Source organism: Polyodon spathula, chromosome 6 (assembly GCF_017654505.1).
Source record: "Polyodon spathula isolate WHYD16114869_AA chromosome 6, ASM1765450v1, whole genome shotgun sequence".
In the NCBI taxonomy this organism is placed as follows: Eukaryota; Metazoa; Chordata; class Actinopteri; order Acipenseriformes; family Polyodontidae; genus Polyodon; species Polyodon spathula.
In genome coordinates, this window is record NC_054539.1 from 10,498,817 (window position 1) to 10,517,798 (window position 18,982).

Consider the following 18,982-nt stretch of genomic DNA (forward strand, 5'->3'; position numbering starts at 1 on the left):
GGTGCCTACCATACATGCATATGACATGCTTTACTTTTTTAGAGAATGCTTCTCAATTTGTGGGTAAAGTACCAGCATTATTATCAAAGCCCAGCAAATTCTAAATTGTCGTAAAACCCTATTTTTTTTTTTTTTTCTTTTTCAGATTGCTATTGGAGTGTTTTTAATCCTGGTGGCTGTGTTGTTTGTCATTGCACTTTTCATATCAAAGTGAGTATGCCGAGGTTATGCTGTATAAATAAAAAACAAAAATTTGATTTTTTGTGTGTGGTTTTATTTTTTTTGGAGAACCCATTTCTCTCGTCCACTTAAAATGCATGTAGTACCCATATCTAAATGAAAGGAACTTCCCTAGTTTGATTGCAATGTCTATATACTGTACAGTTCACTTGATCAATTAATCTTCAGTTGACCTTGTGGATTAGGTACATATTTTAACTTTAAAGTTAACAACAAAATCCAAACTTGTTAATTTGAATTGTGGGGGGGTGGGGTTTGTGTCACTGTCACTAATGTAATTTTTACTCAGCTGTTTGATAAGTCTGCATTTCTACTGATGATGAAGAGTTCATTAATATTACATGTTGTTTACAGCTTGGATAAAGCCATGCATTCTGCTGGAATCAACACTGGATTCATAATCTTTGGGACTAATTTTACCAACCCACTAAATGAGTTGTTGTTAGCATTACAGCCTGTAAGTATGCAAGTACTTTCTATATTTTTCACATAAAATAATCTTAATTTTTATTGCTTTGGTAGTGATGAAGTTTTAAATGCAATTTTACTTTATGCTTGCAGAACTTGGGAAAATTAGTTCATTTCTAACTTACTTTGCATTACAGTTTTCTTAACATTGCTTAAATCAGCTTGCATGTCATGTGGTTCTAAAGGGCAACGTTTATTATACTGATTTCAAAGAGGAAAACCAAATTATGGCACCTCTAAGCAGTAGCATACGACAAATGAGGATAAACATTCCAGAAACAAGGAAGAGAGCCAAATCAACTCTTATTAGTTTGACAGTGATATTGCAAATAATTTTTTATTCTGTATGTTCCATAATTGTTATGGTAATAATATAATTGAAATTGCAGTGATTTGTAAATGACATGGACAGAACCAAACCATAATAATAATAATAATAATAATAATAATATTAATAATTTAGTAGATTATTTATTTTTTGATTAGTATGACGGACGTTAACTTTAAATATACCATTTAAACAAAAGTAATTTTATAAAAATTAAACTATATATATATATATATATATATATATATATATATATATACATATATAATGAGACAGATAACAGTTGTGGTTCAAAGCAGTAGGAAACCACTATCCTTTTTATAATTTTTTTTAGCTTGTAGTGAACGATGGCTCTCCTGCCGCCAGATCCAGCTTCTCTCTTTCAAACTGTCATCTCCACACACACACACACACACACACACAGTCCCTCCCCCTTCCTCACTCATTGGTCCAACACTCCCTATCTCTGACTGTTCATGTCAGACCTGCTCCCACCCCCCCTCAGTGATGCACTCGCACCCAGGCTGTCTTTCAGCTCTAGTCACACAAGCATTAAAACACACAGAGAATGCTAACAGATCTGAACAAGAATAGCGCAGTTTACAAACACACATTATTAGTACTCTCATCCCCTTCCCCAGTCCATAATCGGGTCCATTCCCACACTGCCTAGCTTTTTTGAAGCAACATTGCATTGTTTGCTAACTGACAGAGTTCCAAGCATGCTTTACCAAGCACACAGCATCTAACAGAGACATTTTATTTACACAGAATTTTCTTGCTGAGCTAATCACTTTTCTCTTTCCAGCTATGCTTCCTTACTGTTGCAGTCAGTGTGTTATTTATTTATTTTTTCAAACTATAAATAAACCTGACATTGTATACATGGATTAAATAGCCAAGGTACAGTACAGGGGTAATCGCTTGGTAACGAGGTGCAAACAGCTGATTGATTGATCTGCCAGGCTTTTTCTACTACAGTAAAATGTTACCTTTTTATTGAAATCAATGTGAATGGTAAATTAACGAGGTAAAAACAGCTGATTTCTGGATTAGTAAGAGCGATTACTACAATATATAGTACATAAGAACATAAGAACATAAGAAAGTTTACAAACGAGAGGAGGCCATTCGGCCCATCTTGCTCGTTTGGTTGTTAGTAGCTTATTGATCCCAAAATCTCATCAAGCAGCTTCTTGAAGGATCCCAGGGTGTCAGCTTCAACAACATTGTCAGCTTCAACAACATAAAGGAAAGGAAAGCCCAGGATCCTAATATGGGGTTTGAACCCACACCCCTAGGAATCAGAGCCCCACACTCTACCCACACAGCCAGCCAGCTGCTGTAGAGTAGTGTGTTTGCTATTTATATCTGTCAATGGCACGTAACGAGATCTGAACAGCTGAGTTTGCCTGAAATATAGCTCGAAACGATATAAACCGTTATTGAAATTGGTGGGAATGGCAAATGCTGTTCATCCTATAATAAACGGCTGCCTGAAATAACCCCATACGGTGTAAGTGGTGGCGACTATTAGATTGTTGCTCTCCATATTATTATTATTATTATTATTATTATTATTATTATTATTATTATTATTATTATTATTATTATTCTCTCTAGTAGGGTGACTTACCCTGTGAACAACCTTAGTTGCTCTGTCCTAATTTTCTAACAGACGACAAAGCACTGTGAACTTAAACAAGATACTCTTAGTGCTGTGTGGTTACAAGGCTAAATCTACAAGGCTTGTGGAGCCCATTTATTGACCGTTGGACATTTTTATATATTGCGATAATACTTATGATTACCATCAAACTGACAAATAGGATACTGTGGGATTAAACAGAATTCTGCTCTATGCAGATTGTAGATTTGCTTAACTATGTATTGAACTCCTAACCAGCCTTCCAAACCTAGTGTATTTCTGTACAACTATTATTAGTAGATCCCTATAATCTATTCCTCATTTTCTTTTGTTTTTATATAGCATGCTGTAGAAGTGATTTGTGTTTCTTTGATTTGCTTTCAGGTTTTTCCTTTGGATTACATCATGATTACAGTCATTACGATGTATTTTGTCTTCACATCTGTGGCAGGGATACGGAATATGGGCATATGGTTCTTCTGGATAAGGGTACCATATTTATTATTATTTGTTGTTTGTTACCTAGTTTTGAACACCAGGTATTTTTTTTTTTTTTGCAAACGTATAATATTATATTTTAATATTCTAAGATTAAAAAATCTCTTTATATATATGAATCTCTCTATATTAAGGTGGAGGTGTATTCTAATTGAAATGATGGCATGTTGATGGATTGGGGAATTTTAAAGTTAATGTTATGTGGCTCTATTAACTCTGTTATATTTTCTTTTTGTTTTTATGACAGTTGTACAAGATTAGACCAGGAAGAACCCGACCCCAGGCTCTCCTCTTCCTGTGCATGATCCTCCTGCTCATTGTTCTTCACACCAGCTACATGATGTACAGCCTTGCACCTCAATACGTCATGTATGGAAGTCAGAAGTACTTAAAAGAGGTACAGATCACACTGACACAGCTGTTGCAATTTTTTTTTTCTTTGTTTCAATATGTTTCATGCAGTAAAGACGGGTAGTGCTAGATTGTGTATTCCGTTTTCTAGATGGAATTTAAGAAGGGTATAACATAAAGTTAAAGGAATGTTATACTCCTCTTAAAACAAAATATTAACATTCTACATCAGCTAGATAAAGTGTGTTTGGATTTATCCCAGCCTATTATCAAGTGTATTTATTTATTTATTATACTTAGTGCGCCCCCTTTATACTGTGGAACATGTTATAAGGCGGTACGGTCATGGCTCCCATGTGGCCCATAATGCCATTACACTAACACCAATATTCTCGTTATAAAGCAGAACATAAATAACATGGCCTCTTAACTTTGGCTCCCAACTACAGTGTTATAAAGGGGGAGTACTGTATGTGTGTGTGTGTGTGTATATATATATATATATATATATATATATATATATATATATATATATATATATATATATATATATATATATATATATATATATATATGTATGTGATTGGTTAAAACCTCATCATAGGAGGAAAAATAGATTGAACTATTGCCATGACATCCTTGCACTATCGGTCAATAGTGTCGACCTGTCATGATTGGTTCACGTCACGGTCAGTCCCACCCCTTTTTAAAGGAACGCCTTGCTGTCCCCTGTACTCTGCAAGAGAAAATGTCCGAACACCAATTCTGTGATTTTAACAGAAAATGATTAAAATATCATTGTTTTCTTTCAACTTGACGAAAACAAATATGGGTGGGATATAAACTGGATTATATGGGTGGGATATAAACTGGATTATGCAGCAGTCGGCAAACCAGACACAGACGGTATTGTTACCGAATAGGGGCTATAGTGCTCGAGGTCTGCGGCCACGGGCATTATAGCTCCCTGTCGGTAACAATAATCTTGTCTGGTCAGTCATTTTCTACTATAGCCTTCCTCTCCAGTCTATCTATCTAGATAGATAGATAGATAAAAATTAAGCATATATTAATTGTAATAATGCATTAAGTTAAGTGAATGATCTTTTTGACCAGAGCAAAGTTCCATCTATTGAAGCAATGCAAGGAAATTCAACAGCCAGAGTGATCAAGAATTGTGATGCAGATGCCCCTGAAGGTGAGTAAAAGCTTAATTCATATACATGTCAAAGATACATGTGTTCTCATTGTTAGGATAGTATCCACGAATTTCACATATGTATGCGTGTTTATTTTTATTAGCCTTTTAAAATATATAGACAGCAGAAATGGCAGAAGGCATGGGTGTCGTTGTCCATCAGATCAACATTACTGGTACGAAGGTCACTCTTAAAATCAGGACTTAAAGGATGTGTTGCGTTAAGAATACCTCTGTTAAGAAAGGGGAACAAGACTAAAAGGCTAAAATATGCACAAGAACACAGAAATTGGACTATGGAACAATGGTCAAAAGTGCTTTGGACTGTTAATAGATGGACAACGACACCTGTGCCGCCTTCCAGTTCTGTTGTCAATTTAAAGTTTATCGTCTTTCTATTCCTTAAGGATGTTATGTTCAGGTATTGCTTATTCTTGTTAGACAGCTTTTTGGGTCTTCCAGTCCTGAGTTTGTCATTTACAGATGATGTTTCTCTGTACTTGTTGATTATGCTTCTGATACCACACCTTGAAAATCAAGTGATGCAAGCTATATTTCACTCTGTTTTTCCTTCTTTATGCAAGTCAAGGTTGTTCTAATAGTAGAAAACACTAGTGAAGGCTTTCAGTAAATTGTTGATGCTCATAATGCATCAGAGTAGATAAATGCAACACACCCAAGACTTTTGTGTGTATGTGTGTGTGTATTACACAGTAGATGCTGTTTATTAACAAACTCTCGCTTCCTAGCAAAAAGTTGCCAATAAGCGAAAAGCCCCTGTTTTTAAAATGTAATTATATGGAAGGATATACTGTATTGTTCAAATGACACTGAAATACATGTGCTTTAAATGTTTAGTGTTAAATGTACATGAGAAACACGAAATGCCCAAACATAGAACTGTTTACTTCACGCATGTGTAAAACAAACAAAAAAAAGGAGTAGGCTTAGATAGAACTACACAATGATGTGCTACAATTGTCCTTACAATGAGTAAAGCAAATATAAAAAAATGTGTTGTACTTACAATCAGTTCTAAAGAACACCATTTGTAAAATAAGAAATTGTCCAACATTGTCTGCTTTTTATAATGTACCACATCCCGCTGTAAATCCATCTCAATTTTGCGTGCCGCTTCAAAGCTAGTTTCAAAGCCACGATTCAGTCCGGCAGAAATACGCAATTGCGAAGTTAGTGTGTTTATAAAAGCTGCATGAAGTATGAACATAAATCATGCAAGTGCGCTCTGTAGCACTAGCAACTAATAATAAAGTTGTCAATCAGCAGCGTGGAGTTGCTAATATCAGAATTCCATTAGTATTAGCCTATTGGACAGGACTGGTTCCTGGGAAAATGTTTATAATAACCGATATATATAGAATCTCAAGTAAATCTCACATGCCTTAACAAAAACTTCTTGGTATTCTACTTACAATAACTTGCAAAAAAATGCTTTTTGTATATGTATATAAAGTATCTGGGGGAAAAAATAAAGTCCACCATAAATGACCTCACCATACCACACATTTCAGTGTAACGCATTTAATATCTTTTTTTTTATTATTATTTTTTATTGTGAAATAAGGGCAAATACAGTATATGAAACAAAACCTGTCGCTAACAATGGAACTTCAATCTTAAAGTTTTATTTACACATTCCTTTGCTTCTGTCAGCATAAACTTCAGTCTTACATCCATTTAGAACTGCATTCTTCAGAATTTTGAGCGTCCACAGTCAGGATTCTGATAATATTTAAAGACGCCCATCTAAATATTGCAGGATTCTAATCTTAAGCCTTTTTGAATATGCTCATTAAAGACTACATAAATGCTTTGAAAATGTGCACTTTATTTGTAATTTCTAGTTCTACATCTTAAAACAGTACATCTCCAAGAGCTATGAGTTAAATGTAGCTTGGCAATTAAAGCTCCTCCTGGAACCGGAGAGTTTCTACCGACTGTATATAAGTTTGCCACTTTTTGATTGACACACACGTGGACAGAAAAAAAAGGAACAAGAGGCTAACATGCCTCATTAGGATTATTTTATCCCTAGGAAAATTTTAAAAAAAAAAAAGATCAAATTATACGGTGTGCTTATCCTCATGCAAGAGGTTAAAATAAAGTTAGACAGAATACATTTTCAGGTATTAAATTTGTAAAGAATAAAAACATTTTATAGGAATAAATCATTTTAAAGAGGCTACTCTTTGTAGTATCTGATACATAACAACAGAGTATATTTACAGAAGTCTACACAACTGGGGTCCTCTGTGGCTCACCTTGTAAACACCAAAGTTTGGAGTGCAGAGAGGCTATTCATGCTGAGCGTTGCTGTGCTTTTGTTCTCCTGTAGGTTATGTTGGCTTGGTATGGTTCACTTCATCATGCTTCAGCAATTCCAACTGGTCAGATGATTGACCTAGACTTCCCAGGGTGGGCCTTTGTTTCCAGGGTTCAGTAAATTGGTTAGATCATGTCATGATTTGGGGATGCTTTTCTGCATCAGGACTTCAACTTGCCATCACTGAAGGAACCATGAATTCTGCTCTGTATCAGAGAATTCTACAGGAGAATGTTGAGCCATCCGTCCGTGAGCTGAAGCTGAAGCGCAGCTGGGTCATGCAGCAAGACAATGATCCGAAACAAACAAGCAAGTCTACATCAGAATGGTTGAACAAAAATTTGAAGTTTTGGAATTGCCTAGTCAAAGTCCAGACCTAAACCCCTTTGAGGCAGGACCTGAAACGAGTAGTCTATGCTCGAAAACCCACACATGTCACTGAGTTGAAGCAGTTCTGCATAAAAATATGAAAACAACAATATATGTGGAATGTGAAATCAAATGTAAAAATAAAGATAGATGAAGATAGATCAATCAACTTTAGATACTTTTAAAATAATTAGAATAGCAATATGGAAACGGCTTAAATGTTCTGTCGTTTTGCAAAGCAACACTGCAAGACAGAGACAAAATTTTGAGTAGTTCATACTTAACCTTGGTTATCTTGACACACACACACTGATAGCTGTGTTCGCTACCAGGCTGCGCACCATCCAGACCTTTTTTAAATAATAGTAACCAGTCCTGGCTGACAGCTGGTTGCTACTGCGCATGTGCACAGTGGGTTCAGGTGCTCTCATTTCGGAATGAACACAGCCCATCCTGGATGAGCTGCATTGTTGACTTGCCAGTGTCACGTGAGTGGGGGAAATGAAACGCACGTCACCCAGACGATGGGAAGCGTAATTCATTTATTAAAATGCGGGGGGTTCCATTGTACTCTGAATCTATGTACTAGTATTAATAATTACTGTACCTCGGTCCTAAATGTTCTGTCCCTGACTGGTCCAAAAAACTGGTCAAAACGGGAGACTTGGCGCAGGTATGCATTATACAGACACATTTTTTATACTGTTATGTTAATATTAACTTCAGTAAAAATTACTTACTGGTCAGTGTGCTTAGTCTTCAAATGTTGGGTGAAGTTAGACGATTTTCCAAGTTTTTCGCATATTTTTTGCTTTAAAGTGTAGACAAGATACAGCCTGCTTGTTGTTCTCCCGGTCAATAGTGCAATCTTTAAAAGAGATCTCTACCACCGCAGGTACTTTCAGTGTGCCGCTTTCCATATTGTCAAATATACAGTTAACTTAAACCGATGTCATCTTCCCGCCTCATGTTATACTTGATTCCAGCTTGTAGCTTATGACATTTTGATCATAAGTGTTTCCTTAGCAACGGTCTTGACGTTCACTGCACAAGCCTGTTCTGTTTATGCTACGAGATGACTGCTTGTCGAGAGGGAATGCCACTCTGCGTGTTTTTATTTTTAAAATGTATTTTAAAAGAAAGACAATGACTCGAATCAGATGGAAACTTTTGTGCAAGAGTCGAGTCACGTCTTTTGAGCATCGCGTCAAGTCGAGTTGTTTGATGAGAATCAAAAATTGTGACTCGAGTCTGAGTTCTTCTAGGTACACTTGCACAGAGTCTGGGATTTTGTAGGCATATAGTCATGTGTATGGTTAAACAATTATACCAAACAATTCAATATGTAGGTTGAAACACAATCATTAACTGAAACAGAAACAGCTGTGTAGGAGGATTAAAACTGGGTGAGGAACAGCCAAACTCAGCTAACAAGGAGAGGTTGCTGAAGACAGTTTACTGTCAAAAGTCATACACCATGGCAAGACTGACCACAGCAACAAGACACAAGGTAGTTATACTGCATCAGCAAGGTCTCTCCCAGGCAGAAATTTCAAGGCAGACAGGGGTTTCCAGATGTGCTGTCCAAGCTCTTTTGAAGAAGCACAAAGAAACGGGCAACGTTGAGGACCGTAGACACAGTGGTCGGCCAAGGAAACTTACTGCAGCAGATGAAAGACACATCATGCTTACTTCCCTTCACAATCGGAAGATGTCCAGCAATGCCATCAGCTCAGAATTGGCAGAAAACAGTGGCACCCTGGTACACCCATGTACTGTCTGGTCAGAAGTGGCCTTCACGAAAGACTTGCGGCCAAAAACTCAACTATGCACGAAAACACAGGAACTGGGGTGCAGAAAAATGGCAGCAGGTGGTCTGGACTGATGTCAAAATTTGAAATGTTTGGCTGTAGCGGAAGGCAGTTTGTTTGCCGAAGGGCTGGAGAGTGGTACACAAATGAGTGTCTGCAGGCAACAGTGAAGCGTGGTGGAGGTTCCTTGCAAGTTTTGCGCTGCATTTCTGCAAATGGAGTTGGGGATTTGGTCAGAATTAATGGTCTCCTCAGTGCTGAGAAGTACAGGCAGATACTTATCCATCATGCAGTACCATCAGGGAGGCATCTGATTGGCCCCAAATTTATTCTGCAGCCTGACAATGACCCCAAACATACAGCAAAAGTCATTAAGAACTATCTTCAGCGTAAAGAAGAACAAGGAGTCCTGGAAGTGATGGTATGGCCCCCACAGAGCCCTGATCTCAACATCATCGAGTCTGTCTGGGATTACATGGAGAGAAAAGCAACTGAGGCTGCCTAAATCCACAGAAAACTGTGGTTAGTTCTCCAAGATGTTTGGGCCAACCTACCTGCAGAGTTCCTTCAAAAACTGTGTGCAAGTGTACCTAGAAGAATTGATGCAGTTTTGAAGGCAAAGGGTGGTCACATTAAATATTGATTTGATGTAGATTTTTCTTCTGTTCACTCACTTTGCATTTTGTTAATTGATAAATATAAACTATTAACATGTCTATTTTTGAAAGCATTTTTGAAATTTTTTCACACCTGCCTAAAACTTTTGCACACTACTGTGTGTGTATATGTGTGTATGTATATATGTGTTGCCATATATGTATTTTTTGCATATTCATTACTGTATTTTATAAGCCCAAATTCTTAACAAACATTATTTGCCAAAACGAATCTGCTATACAGAATGTGCTCTGTGGGTCCTCTCCCTCCTGGGGATTTCAAGTTTAAACCTTGTCATAGTGTTTTGAGGTGGGCTTGCCAACCTCACTGTGTTACAGTCTGTTCTGTCCTGTCTCCCCCCCAGTCTGTGGTCACATATTCACTGTGTCATACAAAAGCCACTTACCAGCCAGTCTCTTGTTACTGTTATCTGTAAAAGCAAGTCATTTGTATTGGTTTCTCTCTCATTTTATATGATAGCTGTATATCTAGCATGTCTCTGCTTGTAGACGTGTGACCCTGTTGTGCCAAGATAATGACATTTAAAACTATCAACACTCTCCTTCCCTCTATAACTCTGTTTGCCCTGTGTCCATATGATTTTCTTCCCTAGCCAACTGTTAAATAATATGTAACAAAGTATATTTCTCAAACTGACCAGAAAGGTGAAAACAGAATGCATGTACATACTTGCGACCTGAAATTAGGAAGTGTACTGCAGAGAAAAAAAAGGAAATATTTAGGGAATTCAAAATGAAAATTACTGTAGTTTTTACTGACAAATAATGTGTTTACATGCTGTCAGATCAGAACTTGACTAATGCTGAGCATGGGAGCTGCAGCATGCTGTTTCCCATATTACTACACAGTTAAAGGTGTGGTCACCAATTCCACAAACATTTTTAGCTGGTCTTGTATTACAGAGGCCTTGATGCTCCAAAATTATTTTTCTTCTTGATCTTGCCTTGTTGTGAGCAGTGCTGAAGTAAAGCTCCTTCATTGCACTAATGGAGTACTTTGTCAGACACTTCAAGCACACTACTATTCTAGCACATGCTTAAACCAGGCAAAAATGTGCCAGAATCCACCATTTTAGTGCCCACACTCTCCCCCCTCAGCACTACTCTCCATATTTTATCTTTCCAATTACATGTTTTGGCATGTATCAAAGTTATATTAAAACACAATATACAGTACACCAGAAAAGTACTATATGGCGTATTTTTCAAGATGGTTAATCAATAATGTAAATTTACAGTTGCATGTCTTCTGTGCTAAACACCAAGTGTTCCCTTAACTATTCTACTGCTATATAAGAAAAATATGTTGTAACTGGTTCCAGTATTTTTGAAGGCTTATCAATCTCCATTAAATCTTGCCACTAAAGTGAAAAGGGAATAACCTACAAACGTAAATCATCTGCCTGATAATAGAGGAATCCCTTAAGTTTAGGAAAATTGATTTTATAGTCTTTCACTCTGTTGACTAGTAATGGAATCCATTGTTCTCTACCCTTTTGATGCACTTTAAAATAGGAGAGAATTCAGATGACAGATTATATTAGATTTAGTTTGTTAAATCTGTATTGAGAAAAATAAGTTGATTATCCTTTAAAACTACTAATTCTTTTTATCAGTAAGTCTGTTTGAGGGGCAGGTATAAATAGGAAATTCTACAATACTCTAATGTAATTTTATTTGTTTATTAAGAAAGAGAAGAGCTTTATTTTATACAATTATGCTGTCCCTTGTCCTGTGCCCACTGAATGGCTGTCATTACACCACAGGATTGGCTCTGTAACTCAAGACTCCAGTCTGGTTCTCCGTGCCCCCCTATTGACTTCATCGTGCCCCACACCCTTCCATCTGCTGGCAGCTTGGAATCTTGAGTTTTACATGAATGCAAAATCTGACATATTTGGTTTGCGGCGGTCACAGTTAGATTAGTTACATGAGGGTGGAGTAAAACAATATTTTAGAACTGATTTTCTCATTGGTTTATCTACTGTAAAAATAAAAAACAAAAATCTCTTACTTCAACATAATTACTATAATTTTGCACCAGTAGTAAATATTATTATTATTATTATTATTATTATTATTATTATTATTATTACATATTTAAACAGTTTTTTTTTTTTTTTTTTTTTGTTTTGTTTTAACAATTGCACCTTTTGAGCTAGTGAACAAGTTTCATTATCTGCAGTCCGTAAAGCAGGGCAAAGAATACTAAAATGATGCTTTCTGTCCATCTTTCTCACTCCGTAACTCACCTGGGGGTAGAGTCCTGCATCTGCTTGAGTACACGCGAGAGCAGTTTGGAATGTGATCTTTTTTGCGGTTTGTGTGAGGGTCAAAAAAATTTAATTTTGGGGTTTTCTGTCCGTTATAGCGTACTTTTCTGTAACCCTTTTCCAAATAACGCGTTAAAAGGTAAACTGATATTCCTGCACTAAAGCAGGAGGTGATTAGGGAGAAGTCAGCTGACTAAGTAGTGTTCTGTTGCTTTGCTGACCATGGTCGGGAGCTCCCAGGGGGCGGTGCAGAATTGTCCGAGCACTGCCCGGCGAGAGGTTGCTTAGGTTGGCCAGGGTGTCCTCTGCTCACCGCACACTAGCGAAACAGCCTGATCTGGCTGGGCGCCTGTGGGCTTGCCTGTAATCTGCGCAGAGCAGTGTCAGAAGATAACGCAGTAGCTCTGAGGTGGCTGCACGGTGAGTCTGCAGTGTGAAAAGAAGTGGTTGGCTGACAACACATGCTTGTGAGGACAGTGTGTGTTTGTTTTCTCTGCTCCCGAGTCAGCACTTGGATGACGTCCCAGCATATGTTGCACAGTTCAAGACGACGTTCACTGCAGACCTAAATAAATGCAGGGAAAGTGGAAATTTAATAAGATTATAGTCATGTATATTTTCTATAAATTAATTCATAGTAGGCTTGTGTTAAGAAGAAAAAAAAATAACGTGACAGGAATATTCAAAAATGAATTATTTTTTAGCTATAGGTCAGTTGAGATTAAATTAAAATAACCAAAGTGTAAAATGCACACATCCAAAATTAATTTGCATTTCTTGACTAACCTGTGGTACAATTTATAAATGTGTCTGCACATCAGTTCATCTGTGTTATCAAATTAAAACCTTCCAATTAACTTGTTTACTAAATATTTTGTAATAAATCCTCCTGCAGTAAATATATAAATGACACAGAGATTGGGGTTGTAAATATATTTCATACCTTTAGAAAAATACCCACCTGACAAAATGATTTGGATATAAATAAATGAAATGACATGTGTTTATAGACAGACAGTGAAATTTGTTTCCCGGTCTGCATATCGGATCCTTATTGTACTGACCACTTGGTCCTAAATGCTCTGAAGCACCTGAATTCAAAATACGAATAGTTTTTGGTTAAATGCTTCTGTCATTCTTCTCGGTTAACATATATGTCATAATATTGTATTTCTTACATGCTAAACTTCTCTTAATATGCGTGTTCTGTGTGATTCTCTGTTTCTGAGTTAGTATGAATGGCCACTAGTGATCGAAGTCGAAACAACAGTAGAGAATCATACAGATCCAGATAATTGGAAATATTCGTAAAATGTAGATGGAAGTTCCTCCAAGTTTTATTTAAAATCAATATTTCAATGAATATATCATTCTTGAAGTTTTTAAATCCCAGAAATAATGCTCCACCTGTACACTACTGTGTTGATGCAATTGCAATATCATTTTCCTCACTGTTAACCTTAGCTGAAGAGTTGACTTTAGACTGTGTCCCACCATTCAGCTCCTTGTCTTGATTATTTCACTGTCTCCAAGTCATTGTTGTAGAGTTGCTTCAAGGTTTGAATATTTACGGTTTCCTTTGTCTTGGATCTTCAAAGCTTCAGTGACTTTATTTGGTTCAAACAATTACTTCCAGGTGACAAATACATTTTATAAAGGTTTGGAGTGCATTTGTCTTTTTGCTGAAATGGTAGTCAATGTGGCGGTGGGTCGTTGTTTTAAAAAGGCTGTTTGAAATGCAGCTTGTTCCCTTGTGTGTCATTTTGTATTCCTAGAAGTCCTGTTCAGAGAATTTTGAATTGTTTTAAAATGAATAAAGGAGAAAGGTGCAGTTAAGGCCTGGAACTGATGACCCGTGAAATACACAGTGGTAGTAGTATATGTAGTACAATTATAGAAACTTGCAGGATGTTTTTGACAAACATTTTGAGAACTTTTTCTCCTGTGGTTCATGTTTTTTGTATTCTTTCTTGATGGGTGTTCCATCCTTCTTTTTAAAGAAAATTGATCTTCCAGTCATCTGTAGCTACTTTGATTCCTTGTTGCCTTTTGTATTTCTGAATCTCACTGCATGATTTCTTAGGTTTTTTTGCACTTCACTTTTCCTTTTTGGTCAGGAGAACATCGTACTGTTTGTTTCTCGGAATAATTTGTATCATCCTGAAAAAAAGGTCAAGCTCACTGAATACTTCATGTTTACAGAAAGATATTTTGAAAGAAGGAGGCTTCACCGGTAATTGTCATGTAAAGTTGAATAGATTTGACAGAATAACCTCCAACCACTTGTGGCCAGGACCTGGCTTATAAATTAGGAGGAAAAAGCAGTTTCAATGCATGTCAGCCAGAGATGAAGGGACTAATGCAAAGGTACTCAAGATGTTATATAGTTACTTAATTAAAATTACAGCGGTCTTTTGCTCATGAGAAGTTAGCCATGTTTGCAGTTAGATTTTCAGATGTGTCGGATGCATCACAATTAAATAAAGGTTTAAAATAAGTAAAACAGAAAAGTCCTGTTTTGCTTTCAAAGGAATATATTTGCAGTATACAGAGGAATACAGATGCGTCCCTGTTCATTAGCAATACATTCACTGTGTTTGCTTTTTGTGTTTCTGCAGAATCTGTTTTGTTTCCATGACTACAAGACATCAAGATATCTCTTATTTGCCCTATGCTTTGTGTATTTTGAATAGTACACTGTTAAGGAAACAAATTAAAATGAATATTTGATTTAGCCTGATGACAACTAATTGTCTGTCCACTTTAATGTTTGTTTTTTGTTATATATAAATATATATATATATATATATTACTCAAAAGCATTTTCATATATCCGCAGTAAGTAATATAGGCCTACAATTTAAATAGTATTTTGTGGCAAGACCAGTTTTTACTGAACTCCACCCATGTACAGTATGTAGTGTATTTCCCCAAGAACAACATATTTCTTCCAACACATTTTCCCTTGTCTCTGCCCCAGAATATATTCTCACATGCAGGTTATGATAGTTAATAGGAGATGACTGATTTGGCCATTTTTAAGGAAAGAAATGTCTTGGTGAGCAGGTGTCTGAAGCTCTGCGGTTCATCCTCATTAACTCTTACCAGGGTGTAGGGGACATTATTCGTAGCTCTGCATCGGGTATAACAGACTTTGGGCTAGATTTTCCAAGCTTTCCCTCCAGCTGCTTGTTAAAGCTACTTATTTAAAAAACACCTATTACAATTCTAACATTTAATAAATAACTAATGAGGACCATTAATTAAATGTTTGTGTTGTTTATTTCTTGCTTAGTAACTTTATTTGGGTCTTTCTGACAACATTTTGCTAGTAATGATCTGGAGTGTAGTGAATTAGGTATAGAATTTATTTAAAAATAAATAAGTTCTGTGACATGTAGAACCCGAATTCCCTTGACAATAATCGAGTCACACGATGTATCAAAAATTTTAAACAAGATTTTATTTAAGAATAAAAACGGTGCACAACTAACCTAATATTACAGAAAGGAAAGGCGATTGGTTAGATGTGCATGAATAGTATATAGTGCATTGATTTCTTAGTCAAACGATTACAACGACCACAACATTATTAGTGTAAATGGCTAATATCCTAATGTTAATTCTGGTTGATCACACAGTTAAAAATTAAATCAATTAAAAAAAATATTCAGCGAAAAAAGGCACTTTACAGAGCATTAAAAAAGGACCAAAAAGAAAGTACGCAGAAAGAGTACACAGAACTGCAAACGCAAGTCAAAAAGGAAGTTAGAAAGGCCAAGAGAGAAATAGAAATAAACATTGCTAAGGGAGCTAAAACCAATTCCAAAATGTTTTTCCAATATTACAACAGCAAGAGAACATTCAAAGAGGAGATTAAATGTTTAAGAGATACAAATGGCAAAATCGTAGATGAAGAAAAAAAAATAGCAAATATGTTAAATGATTACTTTTCACAAGTTTTTACAAAGGAAGATACTGACAACATGCCCCACATGTCATCCAGTTCCTATCCAGTTTTAAATAACTTTAGCATAACTGAGGCAGAAGTGTTAAATAAACAAATCCCCTGGGCCTGATGAGATCCTCCCAGTAGTACTCAAAGAAATGAAAGAAGTAATTTACAAACCGCTAACCAAGATCATGCAGCAGTCTCTTGACACAGGGGTGGTACCGACAGACTGGAAAATTGCAAACGTAATACCGATCCACAAAAAGGGAAACAAAACTGAACCAGGTAACTACAGACCAGTAAGCCTGACTTCTATTATATGCAAACTTATGGAAACTATAATAAGATCCAAAATGGAAAATTACCTATATGGTAACAGGGTCCTGGGAGACAGTCAACATGGTTTTAGGAAAGGGAGATCGTGCCTAACTAACTTGCTTGATTTTTTTTGAGGATGCAACATCGATAATGGATAATTGCAAAGCATATGACATGGTTTATTTAGATTTCCAGAAAGCTTTTGACAAAGTCCCGCACAAAAGATTAATTCTCAAACTGAACGCAGTAGGGATTCAAGGAAACACATGTACATGGATTAGGGAGTGGTTAACATGTAGAAAACAGAAAGTACTGATTAGAGGAAAAACCTCAGAATGGAGTGTGGTAACCAGCGGTGTACCACAGGGATCAGTATTAGGTCCTCTGCTATTCCTAATCTACATTAATGATTTAGATTCTGGTATAGTAAGCAAACTTGTTAAATTTGCAGACGACACAAAAGTAGGAGGAGTGGCAAACACTGTTGCAGCAGCAAAGGTCATTCAAAATGATCTAGACAAGATTCAGAACTGGGCAGACACATGGCAAATGACATTTAATAGAGAAAAGTGTAAGGTACTGCACGCAGGAAATAAAAATGTACATTATAAATATCATATGGGAGATATTGAAATTGGAGAAGGAATCTATGAAAAAGACCTAGGAGTTTTTGTTGACTCAGAAATGTCTTCATCTAGACAATGTGGGAAAGCTATAAAAAAGGCTAACAAGATGCTCGGATACATTGTGAAAAGTGTTGAATTTAAATCAAGGGAAGTAATGTTAAAACTGTACAATGCACTAGTAAGATCTCATCTTGAATATTGTGTTCAGTTCTGGTCACCTCGCTATAAAAAAGATATTGCTGCTCTAGAAAGAGTGCAAAGAAGAGCGACCAGAATTATTCCGGGCTTAAAAGGCATGTCATATGCAGACAGGCTAAAAGAATTGAATCTGTTCAGTCTTGAACAAAGAAGACTACGTGGCGATCTAATTCAAGCATTCAAAATTCTAAAAGGTATTGACAGTGTCGACCCAAGGGACTTTTTTCAGCCTGAAAAAAGAAACAAGGACCAGGGGTCACAAATGGAGTTTAGAAAAAGGGGCATTCAGAACAGAAAATAGGAGACACTTTTTTACACAGAGAATTGTGAGGGTCTGGAATCAACTCCCCAGTAATGTTGTTGAAGCTGACACCCTGGGATCCTTCAAGAAGCTGCTTGATGAGATTTTGGGATCAATAAGCTACTAACAACCAAACGAGCAAGATGGTCTGAATGGCCTCCTCTCGTTTGTAAACTTTCTTATGTTCTTATGTTCTTAGTTATATTTTGCATTAGTGTTTTCAATAGTCGTTTCTCATTGCAAGCATTCACATTTCGTATCAAAATGCAAGAGAATTCATTCAAGTTCCCATTCATAACGGAATCCAACATTCCAACAACTAATTTATCGGATTAGTTTTACCATATTCATTTAGTTTAGACGTGATCTACAAAATTGACAATATTTTATCAACCTCAATTGATTCTACTCAGGAATGGGGCAATGATCAACTCCTTTTGAATTGCACATTTCAACAAACAAAATTAATTTCTTGCATACTGCAAAACACAAAATTATATTCTATTCCTAGAACAATTTAATGTCTAACTTGACAGCATGTGCTACATTTAATTTCTCGAAACTTTTTTTTAAACAGTATATATTACATCCAGCAATAGCCTGATTTGTCTGCACTGACTATATTATTTTGAGAATCTAGCCCTTTGTTTCACCGAAGGTTTGTATAATTGAGTGTTATGGATGATAAATGTAGGGGGTGGCAACATGGAAATAATATAGTTTTTGCTATTTTGTTACGAAAACCTGACAGTTATACATTGTTATAAAGACGTACGTGGGGATATACACAATCCTTTTTTTAATTTTTTTTTAAATCTGAAACCTGGAATAGAAACCTTATCTATTTCTTCTTAAACCTACTTTTACCTGATGAAGGGTTTTCAATGTTATCTGTTATGGATCTGACGTTTTGGACATTGGCCAACAAGGACTGCTGGTTGGTGTTTACACAGCTTGCATCTACAAAGCAGGCTTGTGTGTTTAAGGTAATGATCTTGTGAATAAGTGTTTATCATGTTTTTGTGTCCTAGGAATTTATTCATTGTGCTGGGAGTCATGAAAATCTATGCATTGATTGATTTCATAAGTATATTTGGAAGACAGAAATGCCTTTTGTTGGATTACAAAGTAAAGGTTTCATATTAGTTGCAGCTTAATATTGAAATACTCTTTACTGGGTGATCAGGTATTTTTTTTACTGTTGAGAGAAATAAAATAAAAAAATTGTGCATGTACCTGTTTAACTTACAGGTTGCGAAAATAACATCAGTTATCTCATTTAATTATGTATTAAGAGCTAGAAACACCCTGGCAAACTTCCCTGGCCTAAATCCTTTAGGGGGAAGTACACTGTGTTGTGTGTATCAATTGTACTACATAAC

At 36.3% G+C, this 18,982-nt stretch overlaps 1 protein-coding gene across 1 annotated transcript in view; it reads left to right on the top strand.

Annotated features, from left to right (window-relative positions):
• The window catches only part of lmbrd1 (LMBR1 domain containing 1), a 70,981-nt gene that overhangs the window by 40,479 nt on the left and 11,520 nt on the right, over nt 1-18,982 (top strand). The window contains exons 10-14 of the mRNA XM_041252080.1: nt 146-210; nt 595-697; nt 3,069-3,173; nt 3,430-3,579; nt 4,650-4,731. Of these exons, the coding sequence (XP_041108014.1) occupies nt 146-210; nt 595-697; nt 3,069-3,173; nt 3,430-3,579; nt 4,650-4,731 (505 nt within the window). The remainder of the gene's footprint in view (nt 1-145; nt 211-594; nt 698-3,068; nt 3,174-3,429; nt 3,580-4,649; nt 4,732-18,982) is intronic.